At 40.3% G+C, this 16,412-nt stretch overlaps 1 protein-coding gene across 4 annotated transcripts in view; it reads right to left on the bottom strand.

Annotated features, from left to right (window-relative positions):
• Nucleotides 1-16,412, bottom strand: part of LOC136863930 (RAB6A-GEF complex partner protein 2) — a 457,043-nt gene that overhangs the window by 426,543 nt on the left and 14,088 nt on the right. For all 4 annotated transcript variants that reach the window (XM_067140369.2, XM_067140370.2, XM_067140367.2 and 1 more), the window contains exon 2: nucleotides 2,729-2,853. In XM_067140369.2, coding sequence (XP_066996470.1) covers nucleotides 2,729-2,853 — 125 coding nt within the window. The remainder of the gene's footprint in view (nucleotides 1-2,728; nucleotides 2,854-16,412) is intronic.

Genomic DNA, 16,412 nt, shown 5'->3' with positions numbered 1-16,412 from the left:
GTGTCACTGAAGAGGCATACTAGGGAAATGAGTTAGGTGGTTTCCCGTTGCTTTCCTCACTGCATCAGAAGTTGGTATTACATATCAGTGTGCCAAGCCCACTGAAATGCATGCACCAACCAACCCTATGAGCAACATTTTCACACCATTCATAGCAGGGACTGGCATTGCTTTTTTTTTTTTGCTAGTGGCTTTCGTCGCACTGAGACAGATAGGTCTTATGGTGACGATGGGCTAGGAAAGGCCTAGGAGTTGGAAGGAAGCGGCCATGGCCTTAATTAAGGTACAGCCCCAGCATTTGCCTGGTGTGAAAATGGGAAACCACCGAAAACCATCTTCAGGGCTGCCAACAGTGACACTCGGACCCACTATCTCCCGGACGCAAGCTCACAGCCGCGCGCCTCCAACCGCACGCCCAACTAGCCCGGTAATGGCATTACTAGCATCGCTCATACCTCAGTCACTTTCATATTGTCAAGGCCAAGGATAAGACAAGGACAGATCAATGAAAGCAACAAAACTGCTCTGGCCCATACCAGAAGACAGAGTGCACAGTAAACACTAGGTCCTGCCAGCTAAGGCATTGGGTAAGGATACGAGTTTAGTTATCCGTAAGTCTTTGAATTTAGAATGTTGTACTGTATAAGGAAGTTTCAATGCAATTAGTTTTTCCATTCTCTCAATATTGTAACAGCTGCTAAATTTAGGGAGGTGGTTATATCAGTTAACCCACAAAATGGAGAAAACGAATAAATTCTTAGGGAACATAGTTTGGCCACTGATAAGTAGTCTACCGGGCTGAGTGGCTCAGATGGTTGAGGCGATGGCCTTCTGACCCCAACTTGGCAGGTTTGATCCTGGCTCAGTCCAGTGGTATTTCAAGGTATGCGCTCGGCCATCAGCTGTATAAGCGCAGGAGTGAGGTGGCTCAGGAGCAGTTGCAGCTGGGACAAGAGATGAAGTCAACTAGTCCCCGGTGGTCTGATCTAGCTGTATGACTGCTCCCCATCCCTTAGACAGGGGATGTAGAGGCTACCCACAGAGATGGCTGAACAACCCGACCATCAACCACCAGCCCCACCTACATTGGAGCAGGTCAATCGAATCGTCCTCGATCTAGCACAAAACATACAACAGCTGAGTGCTCATTTTTTAGACGATGCACCACCCTTGGACGAGGGAGGCAGGGAGGACCAACAACAGGATGAGGACTTACCCTTCAAAACCCATGGCCTCACAATTACCCAAAAGGACTCGAGGTACCATCGGACGCCCGGGTCTATCAAATTGCATCCGCCCTCGAGGGACTTCTACCTTCCTTACCAGCAGGCAGGGACCATCACGACTCTCTGGTTGATGTCAGCATGATACAGCCTCGACCGCGCTCAACGCAAGTACGCATTCAACCTGGAAAATCTTCTCTTACATCGCCCTGTCCAAGGGATGGGGAGCAGCCATACAGCTGGATCAAGCCACCGGGGATGAGGTGGCAGAAGACTAGCAGCACCAGCAGAGGCTCAACAATAGATGCAGCCCTTGTGGATCCAGCGGTGTTCCAGTCCCCAAGGATAACGACTCGGCAGCCACTGCAACGTTCTCGCTCCTTCCACACGTTGCACAGGACTCGGCCAAGGATCAATATTCGGCGTCGCACACCTCGGTTCCTACGCTAGTCCTGTCTCTTGTATTATCTTGTTGTATATACTGTATGTATTTCTCTGTAGAATCTCTGCTGTATCTATGTATTTTTATAATAAAGCACTGTGGGGTTCTCCTTCAGAGGTCCTCATGTCGCCGCCTCTTGCCCTAGCGCGGCCGCGCCTGTGCTGACTTCACACCCATACACGCGCTCGGCCATCGGCTATATAAGCGCGGGAGTGAGGAGGCTCAGGAGGAGTTGCAGCTGGGACAAGAGGAGCGCGTGTATGGGTGTGAAGTCAGCACAGGCGCAGCCGCGCTAGGGCAAGAGACGACTTCTTGAGGACCTCTGAAAGAGAACCCCACAATGCTTTATTATTAAAATATATAGATGCAACAGACATTCTACAGAGAAATACATACAATATATACAAGATAATACAAGAGAGAGACAGGACTAGCGTAGGAACAGAGGCGTGGGACACCGCTTCCTCGGGCTCCGTCTCTGGCGACGCTGACTGTTGATCCTGAGCTGAGTCCTGTGCAACGCCTGGAAGGAGCGAGAAAGTTGCAATGTCTGCCCAGTCGATGTCCCAGGGGACTGGAACACCGCTGGATCCACAAAGGCTGCATCTATTGTTGAGCCGCTGCTGGTGCTGTTCGTCCTCTGCCGCCCCGATTCTCGCGACCCTTCCCCTTGGTGGCTGGAGTGCGTGTGACCGGTTGCCTCGGCAGAGGCTGCCTGGCGGGAGCTCTGCCACTCGACCCCAGTGGCCTGATGTAGCTGTATGGCTGCTCTCCATCCCTTGGACAGGGCGATGTAGAGAAGATTCGCCCAGTTGAATGCGTATTTACGTTGAGCGTGGTCGAGGCTGTACCGTGCTGACATCAACCAGAGGATCATGGTGGTCCCTGCCTACTACAATTCAAACTTCAGTTATTCAAAGCATATGATTTTTGTAACATTTTATTTGTTTATCTAGTAATATTTTGAAATTAAAATTTTATCCTGAGTTCCGAAGGAAGTTGACTAATCTGTCTGTTTTCCCCTAACCTTTCATATGACTCATAAAGGAATGTAAATTATTACCTGTATTGGCAAAAGAAGCCTGCTCGGCAAGCAGGGAGTTGCTCTCTGGGAGGGCAACCTTACTGTTTGTAGAACACTGGCAGTGAATCTGAGCACTTGCCCAAGCCAGGCCTTCTAAGGCATCACTGCAACAAAATATAGACAGCACTGAATATACCATATATTTTTTTTATTTAACAGTGAAATGTAACTTTAAAGTTTTCCAGTCTAACACTAATTGTGACTTATAACGCTGTAATATACCTGTAAGAAAAAGAAAAAAGGGCAAAGAATGGCATGTTTTGTTCTATCAAATCACATTTTTTACTTATTTTTAACTGATGTAAACTGTTTAGGAATTTCAAAACATTCATGTTTAAATTCTGATTATACACTTTAATATGTGAAAGTTAGAACTCGTCTTAATGAAGTGCTCCAGTAGTACATCCTCCCTCCTTGCTAATCCAACAAAGAGTGGGAATGTAATGCTCTGTAACTGGTGTGGGATCAGGGGCCTATTCCACGAACGAACTTTGCACTTTGCACTTTTCAGTTCAGATTTTGTTCCACCATCACTTTTCAGATTTAGCTTGCAAAGTGAAAAGTGAAAAGTTAGGAATCTTTTCACTTTTCAAGCCTGTTATGTTCCTCCATTGGTACAGAAATGCAAAGTGCAAAGAAATGAAGTGAAAAGTTTTCATAAATCTTGCAAAGAGATGATTCCCTTTTCATATGTTAATTAACAAGTATGCACACTAGTTTCTCGGCGTAGAATTTGGTTTAGTGATATAAACACGTTATGACGTGAGCTTTCGTTAGCATCAAGTGAGGTCAGTGATGAAGAATCCAATAAGAGAACGTACAAAGACAGGATTAATTTTCATAACCTTACTTCGACGTAATTTCACGAGTGATTTCGTATTACCCCAACACAGACTGACTATATTCTTGAAATGATCGATCATTTATTGAAACATGCAACAAAAAGAAGTCAATTCCTTTCCGAAAAAGAACAAATGCTTATATTGGTTAGTAAATAGTGCTGCACGGTGTAGCAGCAATGCATGGGACATCAAAATCAATTATTTGCTGAACTGTTACCAAAGTTGTAGATGTTATAGTAAATGTAATATTTCCTAACAGTACGTTGGCTTGATAATCCACTTAATATAGCGATGGGATTTCTAATGAAGGGTGAATTTCCTTCTGTATGTGGATGTGTTGACGCAAGCCTACTCTCGTTAACATTGACGTGTGTCATCATTTGAGAGGTTATCTTTAAAGTTGTCAAAAAAGGATGGCATGTTTCTCCTCGACAATTTCCAGCACAGCCAGCTTCTTGTAATAACCTTTCTTTCCCATGATAAAAACTTTAACGGTACGACAATTATGCCGCCAAGTTCGCCGTGAAAAGTAAAGCATTAAAATCATAGAGTATTAGGCCTATACAGTTTGCTCATGGAATAAACTCGATCGGATGTCATTTGCAAAGACTTCTCACTTTGCGAAGAAATTGAAAAGTACAACCTAGATCGTGGTGGAACAGAAAGACTTTGCACTTTGCAAGAATTGAAAAGTGAAAAGTGCAAAGTTGAAAATTGCAAAGTTCGTTCGTGGAACAGGCCCCAGTTGGCTAATTTGTTGATAACTCTCTGTTACATATAGATCTAGTGATGACACCGGGTAGGCCTACTTTGAATTGTACTTTTACCTTTATTATTATTGTATTTTAATTGTAAATTTTTTTAAATTGGGGGTCGAGGAGGTAGTATGTGGTCCTGTGGGTTCACTTCTTGCTGGTGGAAGTGTACTAATAAAGCACAGGAAATGTCATTTATTCCTACCAAGTCCGATACATGCATGTCCCAGCTGTAGCCCCTGGGCAACGGATACACTGCGTTTACACGGCTAAGTGATGTAAGGGCTTTACAGCGAGTTCCTGACACTTCAAAATGGGGACCCACCAGCTAAGGGAGACAACCCCGAAAGAAAACATCGGCCCTCCAGGATTGCTGGCGGTTGGCGTTGGGCTGACAACCCCATCTGTAAAAAAGTCTCGTTACAAAATCTGAAGAAGAAATAGCCGGCCTGATCTTTTTACAATGACTTTGCAAACGTGTAAAGGACTTGAGAATTAGTTTATGGAATGTTTTAACTCTTTACCAAGCTGGAAACCTAAGAAAGTCGCTCGATCAGCTGGATGAGTATCGACTAGATATTACTGCTATTCAAGAAGTTTCTTTTCTTTTTTACAATTTGCTTCACGTCGCACCGACACAGATAGGTCTTTCAGCAACGATGGGACAGGAACGGGCTAGGAGCGAAAAGGAAGCGGCCGTGGTGTGAAAATGGGAAACCACGGAAAACCATCTTCACGGCTGCCGACAGTGGGGTTCGAACCCACTATCTCCCGAATACTGGATACTGGCCGCACTTAAGCGACTGCAGCTATCGAGCTCAGTATATTCAAGAAGTGAGATGGATTGGTGAAGGAGTGATACAGAGAAAAAATCACATGGTATTCTATAGTTGCCACATGAAGGATCACGTGCTTGGTATTGGTTTTATTGTCAATAAGCTGATAAAACATCTTATCATGGATTTTCGGGCAAAATCGCATAGACTGTGCAGATTTAGAGGGAAGTTCTTCAATTACAGTCTTATCTGTGCAGATGCTCCAACTGAAGATAAGAGCGAAGAAGATAAAGATTCATTTTACGATGAATTGGATGAAATTTATAATGAGTGCCCAAGAGCAGACTGTAAAATAATCTTTGGGGATTTGAATGCGAAGATAGGAAACGAAGTCAAATACAGACCTTGTATTGGAAAATACAGCTTGCATGATATTTCTGATGATAATGGAATCAGGCTTATACATTTTGCATCCTCGAGAAATATGGTAGTGGAAAGTACAACTTTTAATCACAAGGACAGACATAGTACTATGGCGACTACTGTAACGTACGCGTAGGAGTGCTCTGTCTATATCTCACAGAAACCGCATAACTGGTAGCATATTTGTCCTGCAAGTGTGTACTAAGTCATCTAGTACAAGTGTGGTTCGAGTTGGACATAAATAATAACAGATATGTCCGTCCAGAAAGTAAATAAGCGGATTAATGCTTTTGAAGCAACGATGAAGGACTTTGAGGCACGCCTTCAGTTGTTATCCAGCTCTGCCAACGCCAGGGAAGAGTCCCCAGACTCGCTGAGTCAGGATTTTCGAGACTTCCGAGGCGCCATGTCCTCCGAACTTGCCGTGCTGAAAGAAGAGCTGTGCAAGTTAGCACGGCAGCTCGACCATCAAGAAGAACTCATTGATGAAGGAGAGCAGTACAGCCGTAGAAACTGCCTCCTAATCCATGAAGTCTCTGAGGAACCACAGGAGGACATTTACGAAAAAGTGAGGGAAACCTTCCAAACGAAGTTGAACGTGGACTTCACGATGGAGAGCTTCGACCGGTGCCACAGGATTGGGCGGCCTCAGCACTCAGCAGCTGACGTGGTATCTACAGGCAGGCGCCCTATAATATTTAAATTTACCCGTTACCATGAACGTGACCGAGTGTGGAAGGCGAAGCGGCTCCTGAAGGGCACAAAGGTACTAATCACCGAGTCCCTCACCAAAACCCGAAAGTGCATATTAAACCTGGCTAGGGATCACTTCGGCCATCCCGCATCTGGACCCAAGACGGACGCATCGTGATTCACCTTCCTAATGGGACGAAAAGATCCATCACCACTGTCGCGGAACTGGACAGCATAAAAAATCTGCGAGATAACAGTGACAATTAACATGAAACAGCACAGCTCGATAGTGCATCTGCTTATTATTCATAAGTGTTTTTGTAAGTGCAATATGTGTGTGTCTGTGTGTGTGTTAGTGGTAGTCAGTGTAATAATTTATCAGGATGTTGAGGTAAGGTTTTTTTTTTTGTTGCTGGTTGCTTCACATCGCACCGACACAGATAGGTCTTATGGCGACGATAGGACAGGGAAGGGCTAGGAGTGGGAAGGAAGCGGCCGTGGCCTTAATTAAGGTACAGCCCCAGTATTTGCCTGGTGTGAAAATGGGAAACCACGGAAAACCATTTTCAGGGCTGCCGACAGTGGGGTCGAGGTAAGTTGCATGCTATTTCTGTTATACTATTTCGTTAACATTCCGTTATTCAGCTGATCCAGAACTCTGTACCTGACACTGACCTTGGCAACATCCACCCCCCCCCTCTCACCCCGTCAACACTCACCACCGGCTTGCTCCTCAAACAGGCATTATCTCCCTCTAAAAACTGTCTACAGTGCTGCCATGTTAACGCACTCTCCCTGGTAGCGCATTTCAACGAAATTCAAGCCATAATGAGGAAAAATAATATCCATATTCTTGCTATTAGCGAAAGCTGGCTTACACCAAGCATACCCTCTGGTATGGTACAACTTGACCAGTATTCCCTCTTATCCGATGGCAGAAGAGGAGGTGGGGTGGCCTTGTACTGCAGAAAGGACTTAAAAAGCCGGTGATATGTGTATCATCTAACAATGCACAGCTGGGGCCAGAATTCATGTTTGTTGAAGTCATTATTAACCAACAGAAACTCCTTATAGTTATTGTATACAAGCCGCCCAAAATAACAAATATGACTAAATTCGAATTTCACTTACTTGACCTACTGCCTAGTTACGAGCATATCATTGCCATAGGTGACTTCAACATTAACCGACTTACTAAAACGCACAAAACTAAAAATTTATTGACGTTTTCTTCCTGTGATATGACCATCCTCCGTTTAGAGCCTACTAATCACACTTACACAGAAAACTATGAAACACACACGCTCATTGACCACATTGTGACAAATAACCCAAACAAAGTTATAACTCACGGCCAGATTCCAGTCCCAGCCATCTCCACTCATGACCTTATCTACCTATCCTACTCCCTCCGAATGCCAAAATATAAACCTAAGTATGTTATTTCCAGAAACACAAAGGCATGGATATGGACGAGTTAAGACATGACGTTTACAATCTATCCTGGAATGACATACTCCTATTGGATGATATAGACGCGAAAGTAGACAAGTTTAACTCCCTTGTAATCACTCTGTACTATAAACACGCCCCTAAGCGGCAGATAAAAGTTAAAGGAGAACAATAAAACTTTGATTTCCACCTATTCAATACTTTAAAAGCAATTATAAAATTAGGATCTCATCCTTATTTTATTGCTAAATTATTAAAAACATAGGACATGTTTCGTTCAAATTTTGAACATCTTCAGCTATACACATTTTTAACAAGGTTAAAACCAGTAACATTATTCTATAACTTGCACTTATTGTTTACTGCTAACAGACTTAATCATAAAAACTATTAAAATTCTTTTGAATATAAAACATTATATATTACGTCGTCTTATTAAAACAATATAACTATTTGTAGTGTTTGAAACTTTAAAATCTTGTTCTAATATTTGAAATACAATGTCACAAGTTAGTCATGTATAAATACATTTACAATCTGTTAAAGTTGTTGAATATCTTAAAATTATTTGTTGGAATACACATTAAAATTTTTTTGTTACTATTGGCGTGAGCTTTACCACACGTTGTACCTTATGGATATAAAATCTTAGTACACTCTCAAAACAGCTGAGTTTAGGCGTGACTAACATTCTTTTCGTCCGTAAATTAACAAAATGAAGCACACTGTTGATTATAGGTTATAAATTTGTCATACTTTAAATATTTAACATCCAATTTTTCAAATTCACGACTTGCTTGTAGACTTTACCAGTGTAGAGCAATTCTACAAACGTTAGCAAGAACTCAGTCAAATGGTGACAGTCAAGTTTTGATGATAAGCAAGTGGTAATTTCATCGAATTTTATGAAAGTAAGTCTGTTGACATCTCCTTTCTACTTCTGCCTGCATTTACATTAGTGCACTCAGTTGTTTGACGACTACTTGCTCTCCTTGTGTTGTATGTGTGTCATGACTAATGTAAATGCAGGCAGAAGTAGAAAGGAGATGTCAACAAACTTACTTTCGTAAAATTTGATGAAGTTACCACTTGCTTATCATCAAAACTTGACTGTCACCATTTGACTGAGTTCTTGCTAACGTTTGTAGAATTGCTCTACACTGGTAAAGTCTACAAGCAAGTCGTGAATTTGAAAAATTGGATGTTAAATATTTAAAGTACGACAAATTTATAACCTATAATCAACAGTGTGCTTCATTTTGTTAATTTACGGACGAAAAGAATGTTAGTCACGCCTAACCTCAGCTGTTTTGAGAGTGTACTAAGATTTCTTATCCATAAGGTACAACGTGTGGTAAAGCTCACGCCAATAGTAACAAAAAAATTTTAATGTGTATTCCAACAAATAATTTTAAGATATTCAACAACTTTAACAGACTGTAAATGTATTTATACATGACTAACTTGTGACATTGTATTTCAAATATTAGAACAAGATTTTAAAGTTTCAAACACTACAAACAGTTATATTGTTTTAATAAGACGACGTAATATATAATGTTTTATATTCAAAAGAATTTTAATAGTTATTATGATTAAGTCTGTTAAAAGTAAACAATAAGTGCAAGTTATAGAATAATGTTACCGGTTTTAACCTTGTTAAAAATGTGTATAGCTGAAGATGTTCAAAATTTGAACGAAACATGTCCTATGTTTTTAATAATTTAGCAATAAAATAAGGATGAGATCCTAATTTTATAATTGCTTTTAAAGTATTGAGTAGGTGGAAATCAAAGTTCCCCTTTAACTGACTTTCAATACGGAAAAGTGAGGATAGTATTCTGCAAGATAAAAGTTACTTGCCCATCTTGTCCCTGGCTAAAGAATGAAATTAAAAACATGATGGCCCACCGCGATGCACTTTACCGTTTAAACAAATTCGTGACCAAAGTGACTTCGAAAATTATCAGGTCCTTAGAAATAAGAGTTAAACAGCTCGTTAGAAACCGTAAATTTAATTACTTGCAAAACGTGACTGCAAACATGAATTCTAGCAGTGCTTGGAACACGCTTCGTTACTTAGGCATAGGGAAACCTCGGCAACAACCTCGTGTGCCAGACATACCACTCGATAAGTTAAATGAGTTTTTTACTGAAGAAAGAACACCACCTAATGTACTAAATTCCCCAACCTCAGTACGCAACTCCGTTATAAACCCTTTACCTGACCAACAACTTTTTCCATTCCACCCTGTTACTGCTAATAAAGTTAAGAAAGTATTATATTCTATCAAATCAAAAGCCAGAGGAGTGGATGATATCCCTATAACTTTCTTACACAACATATTATGGGTCTGTTTTACCAATTATTACCCACATTTTCAACTACTGCCTTAAAAACGGAACCTTTCCTTCACTATGGAAGCTAGCTAATGTTATCCCTGTGCCTAAGAAACCTGACCCCTCCCTACCATCGACTACAGACTAATTTCTATCTTACCAGCGATTTCCAAAGAACTTGAGCGTCTGGTTCGTGAGCAGGTGTTGGAATACTTAAACAACCATTCTCTCCTAGACCCATTGCAATCTGGCTTCAAGAAGGGACACAGCACAGCAACTGCTCTGCTCAAAGTGACTGATGACATACGGCACGCAATCGACCAAAGACTGGTGACAATACTTACTCTCCTTGATTTCAGTAGCGCATTTGACACTGTAAACATCCAGACTCTATTAAACAAGATGCAATCTTACTACTTCGATCAACGAACTATTAATTTCTTTTTATTGTACCTCAAAAATCACGCGCATGAATTATAACTCTTGATCAAACCTCTCACTGGCTAACCAGGAAGGAAGGCACGCCGCAGGGTAGTGTTTTAGGCCCATTGCTTTTTATCTTGTACATAAACGACATTTCATCTAATTTAAAGAATTGTAGCTACCATCTTTATGCGGACGACTTACAAATTTACTGTCACTAGACCTCTGATTTGCCTCATGCCATAACAGGCATCAATGCTGACCTTCAGCGACTTAATGCTTATACTCCTTGAAAAATTCACTCCTTCTTAACCCCTCCAAGACACAAGCAATCATCATTGCTCTCAAAAATTGTTGGCCACACTAAGATACGAAACTATTCCCCCAGTTATACTGAATGGTAGAGTTATTCCATTCAGCCAAACTGTGAGAAATCTTGGAGTGACAATGAACGAAACTTTAAATTGGTCTGAATATATTAAGAATGTGTGTGAAAAAAAATATTTTTCGATACTTCATTCGGTTAAAAGAAACAGCGATATCTTACCTTGTAATGTGAGAGTCAAACTCGTACAAACGCTAGTGCTTCCCGTCCTCGACTACTGTGACGTCATTCTGGTAGACGCAACAAAAGAGCAGACTTCGAAACTTCAGCGAGCGCTTAATTGTTGCCTCAGATTTATATACAGTCTAAGTGATGATACACATGTCTCCCCATACTATCACACCATTTCATGGCTGAAACCTGACAAACGACGAACGTATCACATACTGATACAGATATACAGACTGCTCTCTGAAGACAGACCACTATACATTTCATCCCAACTTAAGTATTTGTCCTCCTTTCACAACAGTAATACCCGCTCTGGTTCCTCCCTTTCTATTCCTGTTCACCGATCCTCTATGTACAACAATTCCTTTGTTGTGGCGGGTTCTAGACTTTGGAATTCCTTGCCTGTCAGTGTCAGAAATTCCACCTCATTACTTAAATTTAAGACTGCTTGCCGAGACTACCCGCTGAATGCAGCTGACTAACTTGTATGACTGGAAGATCAGATGAATGTGAGTTAGAAAAGTGTAGTGTATTTTTGTGTACGTTATTATTTACTATATAAGATTATGTACTCAAACTCTGCTCTCAATGATGTATCACTACAGTGGTTAAATGTAAGAGAGGGCCAAGAGCCCTAACTTCGCCACCTACAAAGAAAGAAAGAAAGAAAGAAAGAAAGAAAGAAAGAAATAAAATGACATGGAAGTCTCCAGAAGGAAGTACTTTTAACCAAATTGACCACCTCCTAATAGATGCAAGACACTTCTCTAACTTGATGGATGTTAGAAGTTATAGGGGGGTCAGTACTGACTGACCACTACCTTGTGGTTGCAACTATTAGAAGAAGCCGAATATCTAATGCAAGAAAGGTACATAGATCCAATGCAAAAAAAGTTCAACAGTGCTCGGCTGAAGGATCCCAAAAATGCTTTCAGATATGCTACCTTGCTTAATGAGGCCCTGACCGATTTGATTAATAGTGAGAATATTGATAAAATCTGGAAGAATCTTAAAGACGCACTATTAAAAACTGCAAATGAAGTTTTAGGAAGGGAGGAGAAAGTCTGGCACAACAATTGGTTTGATGAAGGGTGTGCATGAGCAACAACCTTAAAAAATGAAGCATACAAGAGAATGCAACACAGGAACCACACCCGAAAACCAGTGGAAGAGTATAGAACTTCCAGAAGAGAAGAAAAGAGATTGCACGTGCAGAAAAAGAAACAGTATGAGAGGAAAGAATTAGAAGAAATGGAACGGTTGAAAGAGATGAATGATGCGAGAGCTTTCTATCAGAAGTTAAATAAAAGTCATAAGGATTTCCAGCCTAGAATAAGTTTGTGTAGAGATAAAGATGGTATAATACTGGGCAGTGAGGAAGCAATAGTAGAAAGATGGGACCAATATTTTGATGAACTTTTGAATGAAAATCCAAGTGGTAACGAAGTAACCTTACCTCCTGTAAATACAAGAAAATCAGACATAGAAGTACCGATACCTACCACTGAGGAAGTTGAGCTTGGCATTAAAAAGTTAAAAAATAACAAAGCCCTGGGAATGGATTTAATACAATCAGAGCTTGTGAAAAATGCTGGAAAAGAATTTGTTAAACACTTTCACAAACTAGTGGCCAAGATATGGGTAGCTGAAACAATCCCTGATGAATGGAACGTGGGTATCATCTGAATGATACATAAGAAAGGTGATATGATGTGTTCTAACTATATAGGTATCTACTTATTATCCATTGCTTATAAAATATTTTCCAATATTCTCTTTAGCAGATTGGTGCCTTACGTGGAAAATGCGGTGGTGACTAACAATGCGGATTTCGCCACGGAAGATCTACTATTGATCACATCTTCACAATTTGCCAGATACCTGAAAAATGTAAAGAATTTGGAATTGATACACACCATCTCTTCATTGACTTCAGAACAGCCTATGACAGCATTAAAAGAAGTTATCTCTATGTAGCAAAAGAAGAATTTGAGATCCCTAAGAAATTGATCGCCCTTGTGAAAGCTACTATGGAAAATACCCGGAATCAAATTAAGATCCAGAATATGTTATCAAGTGCTGTAACGACCAAGAACGAAGTTAGGAAAGGAGACCCATTATGCCTTTTGTTCAATATAGCTTTGGAGAAAGTTGTTAGAGATGCGAGTATCAACACAAGGGGAATAATCTTATATAAATCAGTTCAAATTTGGCATATTGCAGATGATACTGATTTAATCGCAAAAACACGAAGAGCATTGAAAGAAGCTTTCACAAGCCTCAAAAAAGCAGCAAGAAAGATGAATTTACAGATTAACCCTTTCCCACCCTTAGCACCCGACTCTTCACTTTGCCTTCCGGTTCTTAGCGCCCGAAAGTGCCCGGCTGCATTATCTGCATACTTACGCGAGCTATGCGATAGATTTTAGTTTTCTTCAGCTTTGAAGTGTTTATGAGGCGTTTATGAACACGCAGTACGATCTACTAGGCTTAGGAAATGAAAGAAGAGCGATAATCTGTCTTGACGTCGCCTAGGAAACGGTCTTGAACTTCCGCAAGCGCGGGACAGCTGTGTCGTTCGTAAACATGGCGGGATTGAATACTGCGGACATTGAAACTGAGCTGAATATAGGCGACAACAGTGACACAGAATCGTTGAGTAGGGGTGGAGGTGAATTTTTAGTGAGGGAATAACGTATCAACGAAGATAATTTTAGTGATAACAGTGATGTAAGTGAAAACGGATATTGAGGATTCGGATCTGATTGCGATGCAGCGGCATTTCAGTTAACACAAATATTTCGTTTCGTTCCTCCGAATGATTATACGGATGATGTTGAACCTGTCCATAATTTCGAAAGAGTATTACGAGAAATATATTATTTTTGACATATGTTAGGAGGAGACAAACTATTCAGTGAGATATCCACTTGCATATATATCAATGAAACATTCAAACAGGCACACTCCGGAAACATAGATACAGAATGTGAAGACACTTGCTCAGGGGAAATAGAAGCTGATATACAGTATACATTCCACTTCCAGAATCACGCGGTTATTGGTTTAGAGTGATTCGTACAACAGGAGAATGTGATAAAAAGAGCCTACCTTTGTGTCGAGTATTACAATTGGGGGGGAAGGAGGTTTGAACCAACAACCTTTTGACTCAATGAATATGGAAATGGATGTGATGGTATGTTTTGTAATATTATTGAAAATTTGAATACATTGTGATCAACAGTTTTTATTATATTTAACTTTATCTGAAACAGTGTGCTCTGCTTCAATTTTTCCTAAATAACAGGTTGAAATCTGGCAGTAAGCGGACTAAAAATGTGGACGGGAAAGGGTTAATGAAAGAAAAACTAAATACATGCCCGTAACCAAGAAAGACTACCCTAGTAGGTCTAGTGTACATTCATTGAAATTGGCTCGTATAAGTTTGATGTTGTGCATAGCTTTACCTACCTTGGATCAGAAGTTAATTCCAAGAACAATGTTAGTTCTGAAATCCAAAAACGTATACTGTCTGCTAACAAGTGCTATCATGGCCTCAGAAAACATGTGAAGTCTAAGCTGCTGTTCAGGAAAACTGAAGTCCTGATGTATAAAGTTTTAGTACAGCCTGTATGGTGCCGAGATCTGGACACACTCAAAATCTGATGAAAGATATTCCTTGTACAGGGTTTCCGGATATTGCTTTCTGTGCCTCCAGTTTGGCAATGACCTCTTTCATCATAGTAGTCTTTGTTGTGTACAGCCAAACAAATTTTGTAAAACCATCAACAACTGAAAATATGTGACGATATCCTTCATGACTCGATTCCAAGCGTCCCATATGATCTACATGATATGTATGCAATGGCATAATTTCCTTGGACAAAGGATGCAGAAATTCCTCCCGTTTTCTAGTTTTTCTGCTAATTAAAAGACAATTTACACAATTCAATACAACACTTTTGATTTCCTACTTCATATGAGGAATATAATATTCTTGTTTGACGAGTTCTTCAGTTCTCTTTACAGAGAAATGACTTCTCTCATGAAGAACACTTTTGATAATTTTATATTGCATGACTTAAGGTACAACTAAAACTTCCTGATCTTCACAGAATTTCCAAAGTATGTTATCATGAACCACAAAGTCCTTGTAAGACCAGTCCTGGCATAATTTCTTGATGGCGCTAAGACCTTCATCTTCTCCTTGTGCTTTCCTCACTCGGGCAACCAGAGAGATAGTAAAAGAGAACATGTTGGCTGAAGCCAAGTACAGGGTGCGGCAGAGTGGGCTCCCTGATTTGATGGGTTAACTGTATAAAAACTGTACAAGATTATTACAAAAGCTTTTTATTTCTGAAATCTACAAACAATGGCATTTTTTCTCATTTGGTTCTAAAAATGATATAGTCCAGGTGACGACCTTGACGAGCGACGCACATATTCAGCCGTTCAATAAAGTTTTCAAAAACTCTGCGCAGCGTATCTGGCGTTATTCCAGCGATGACATCAGCAATTGCTTCCTTAAGGGCTTCCACGGTCCTTGGTTGAACTTTATAAACCTCAGATTTGAGGTAACACCAAAGAAAATAATCGCATGGGCTTAAATCGGGGGATCGAGGGGGCCATGAAACATCCCCTCGTAATGAGATCACGCGGCCGGGAAACTGTTCTTGCAGAAGTTGGCGAGAGCGACGGGCGGTATGAGCCGTGGCACCATCCTGTTGAAACCAAAAGGCTTCCATTTCCATTTCCTCACCATACTCTTCCATTTTGATGTCTTGGGTGATAGCGTGAGGGCTTCTTTTATGTTGTAGGCATCAAAATGTATATTGTTTGACACTTGACATAGTATAATGCCATACTAAGATGCACGCTGTAACCAAATAAACTTCAGCTCATTATACGCAATTTTAACTCGGCATTTGTACATACTGAGAATATAGATCAAGCTATATTCTCAGTATGTACAAATGCTGCACAGACAATGCATCCAACCGATTATAAATTAAGACGTAATTCTTCATAACAACGTTTAGAATCTTGAAGATATTTATATCACCTGTAATATTATACAATCATCTGAAGAAGAATACACTGGAATGAATTAAAAACAGTTATAAGTTTCAACATTAAATAGTAGCACTCCATAATACCTGTGTACTTACCATACCAACAGGAAAATTGTAGTAACAACAAACATGTAACAAGTTAGAGTAGAAAGAGGACCCATTTTATTTTGTTTTTACTACTTCATTCATTCTTTAAACGGCCTGTTATATCGGGTCAACTTTTTATTTACATATAATTTTTTAAAACATTGTAATATCTCAATATCACAAATGTAAATAGTAATAACTTCATAAATATCAGTATACACAAGTAATGTAAAAATATTAATTG

Source organism: Anabrus simplex, chromosome 2 (assembly GCF_040414725.1).
Source record: "Anabrus simplex isolate iqAnaSimp1 chromosome 2, ASM4041472v1, whole genome shotgun sequence".
Taxonomy (NCBI): domain Eukaryota; kingdom Metazoa; phylum Arthropoda; class Insecta; order Orthoptera; family Tettigoniidae; genus Anabrus; species Anabrus simplex.
Note: the sequence above shows the minus strand (reverse complement) of the source record. Positions and strands in the feature narration are given on the sequence as shown.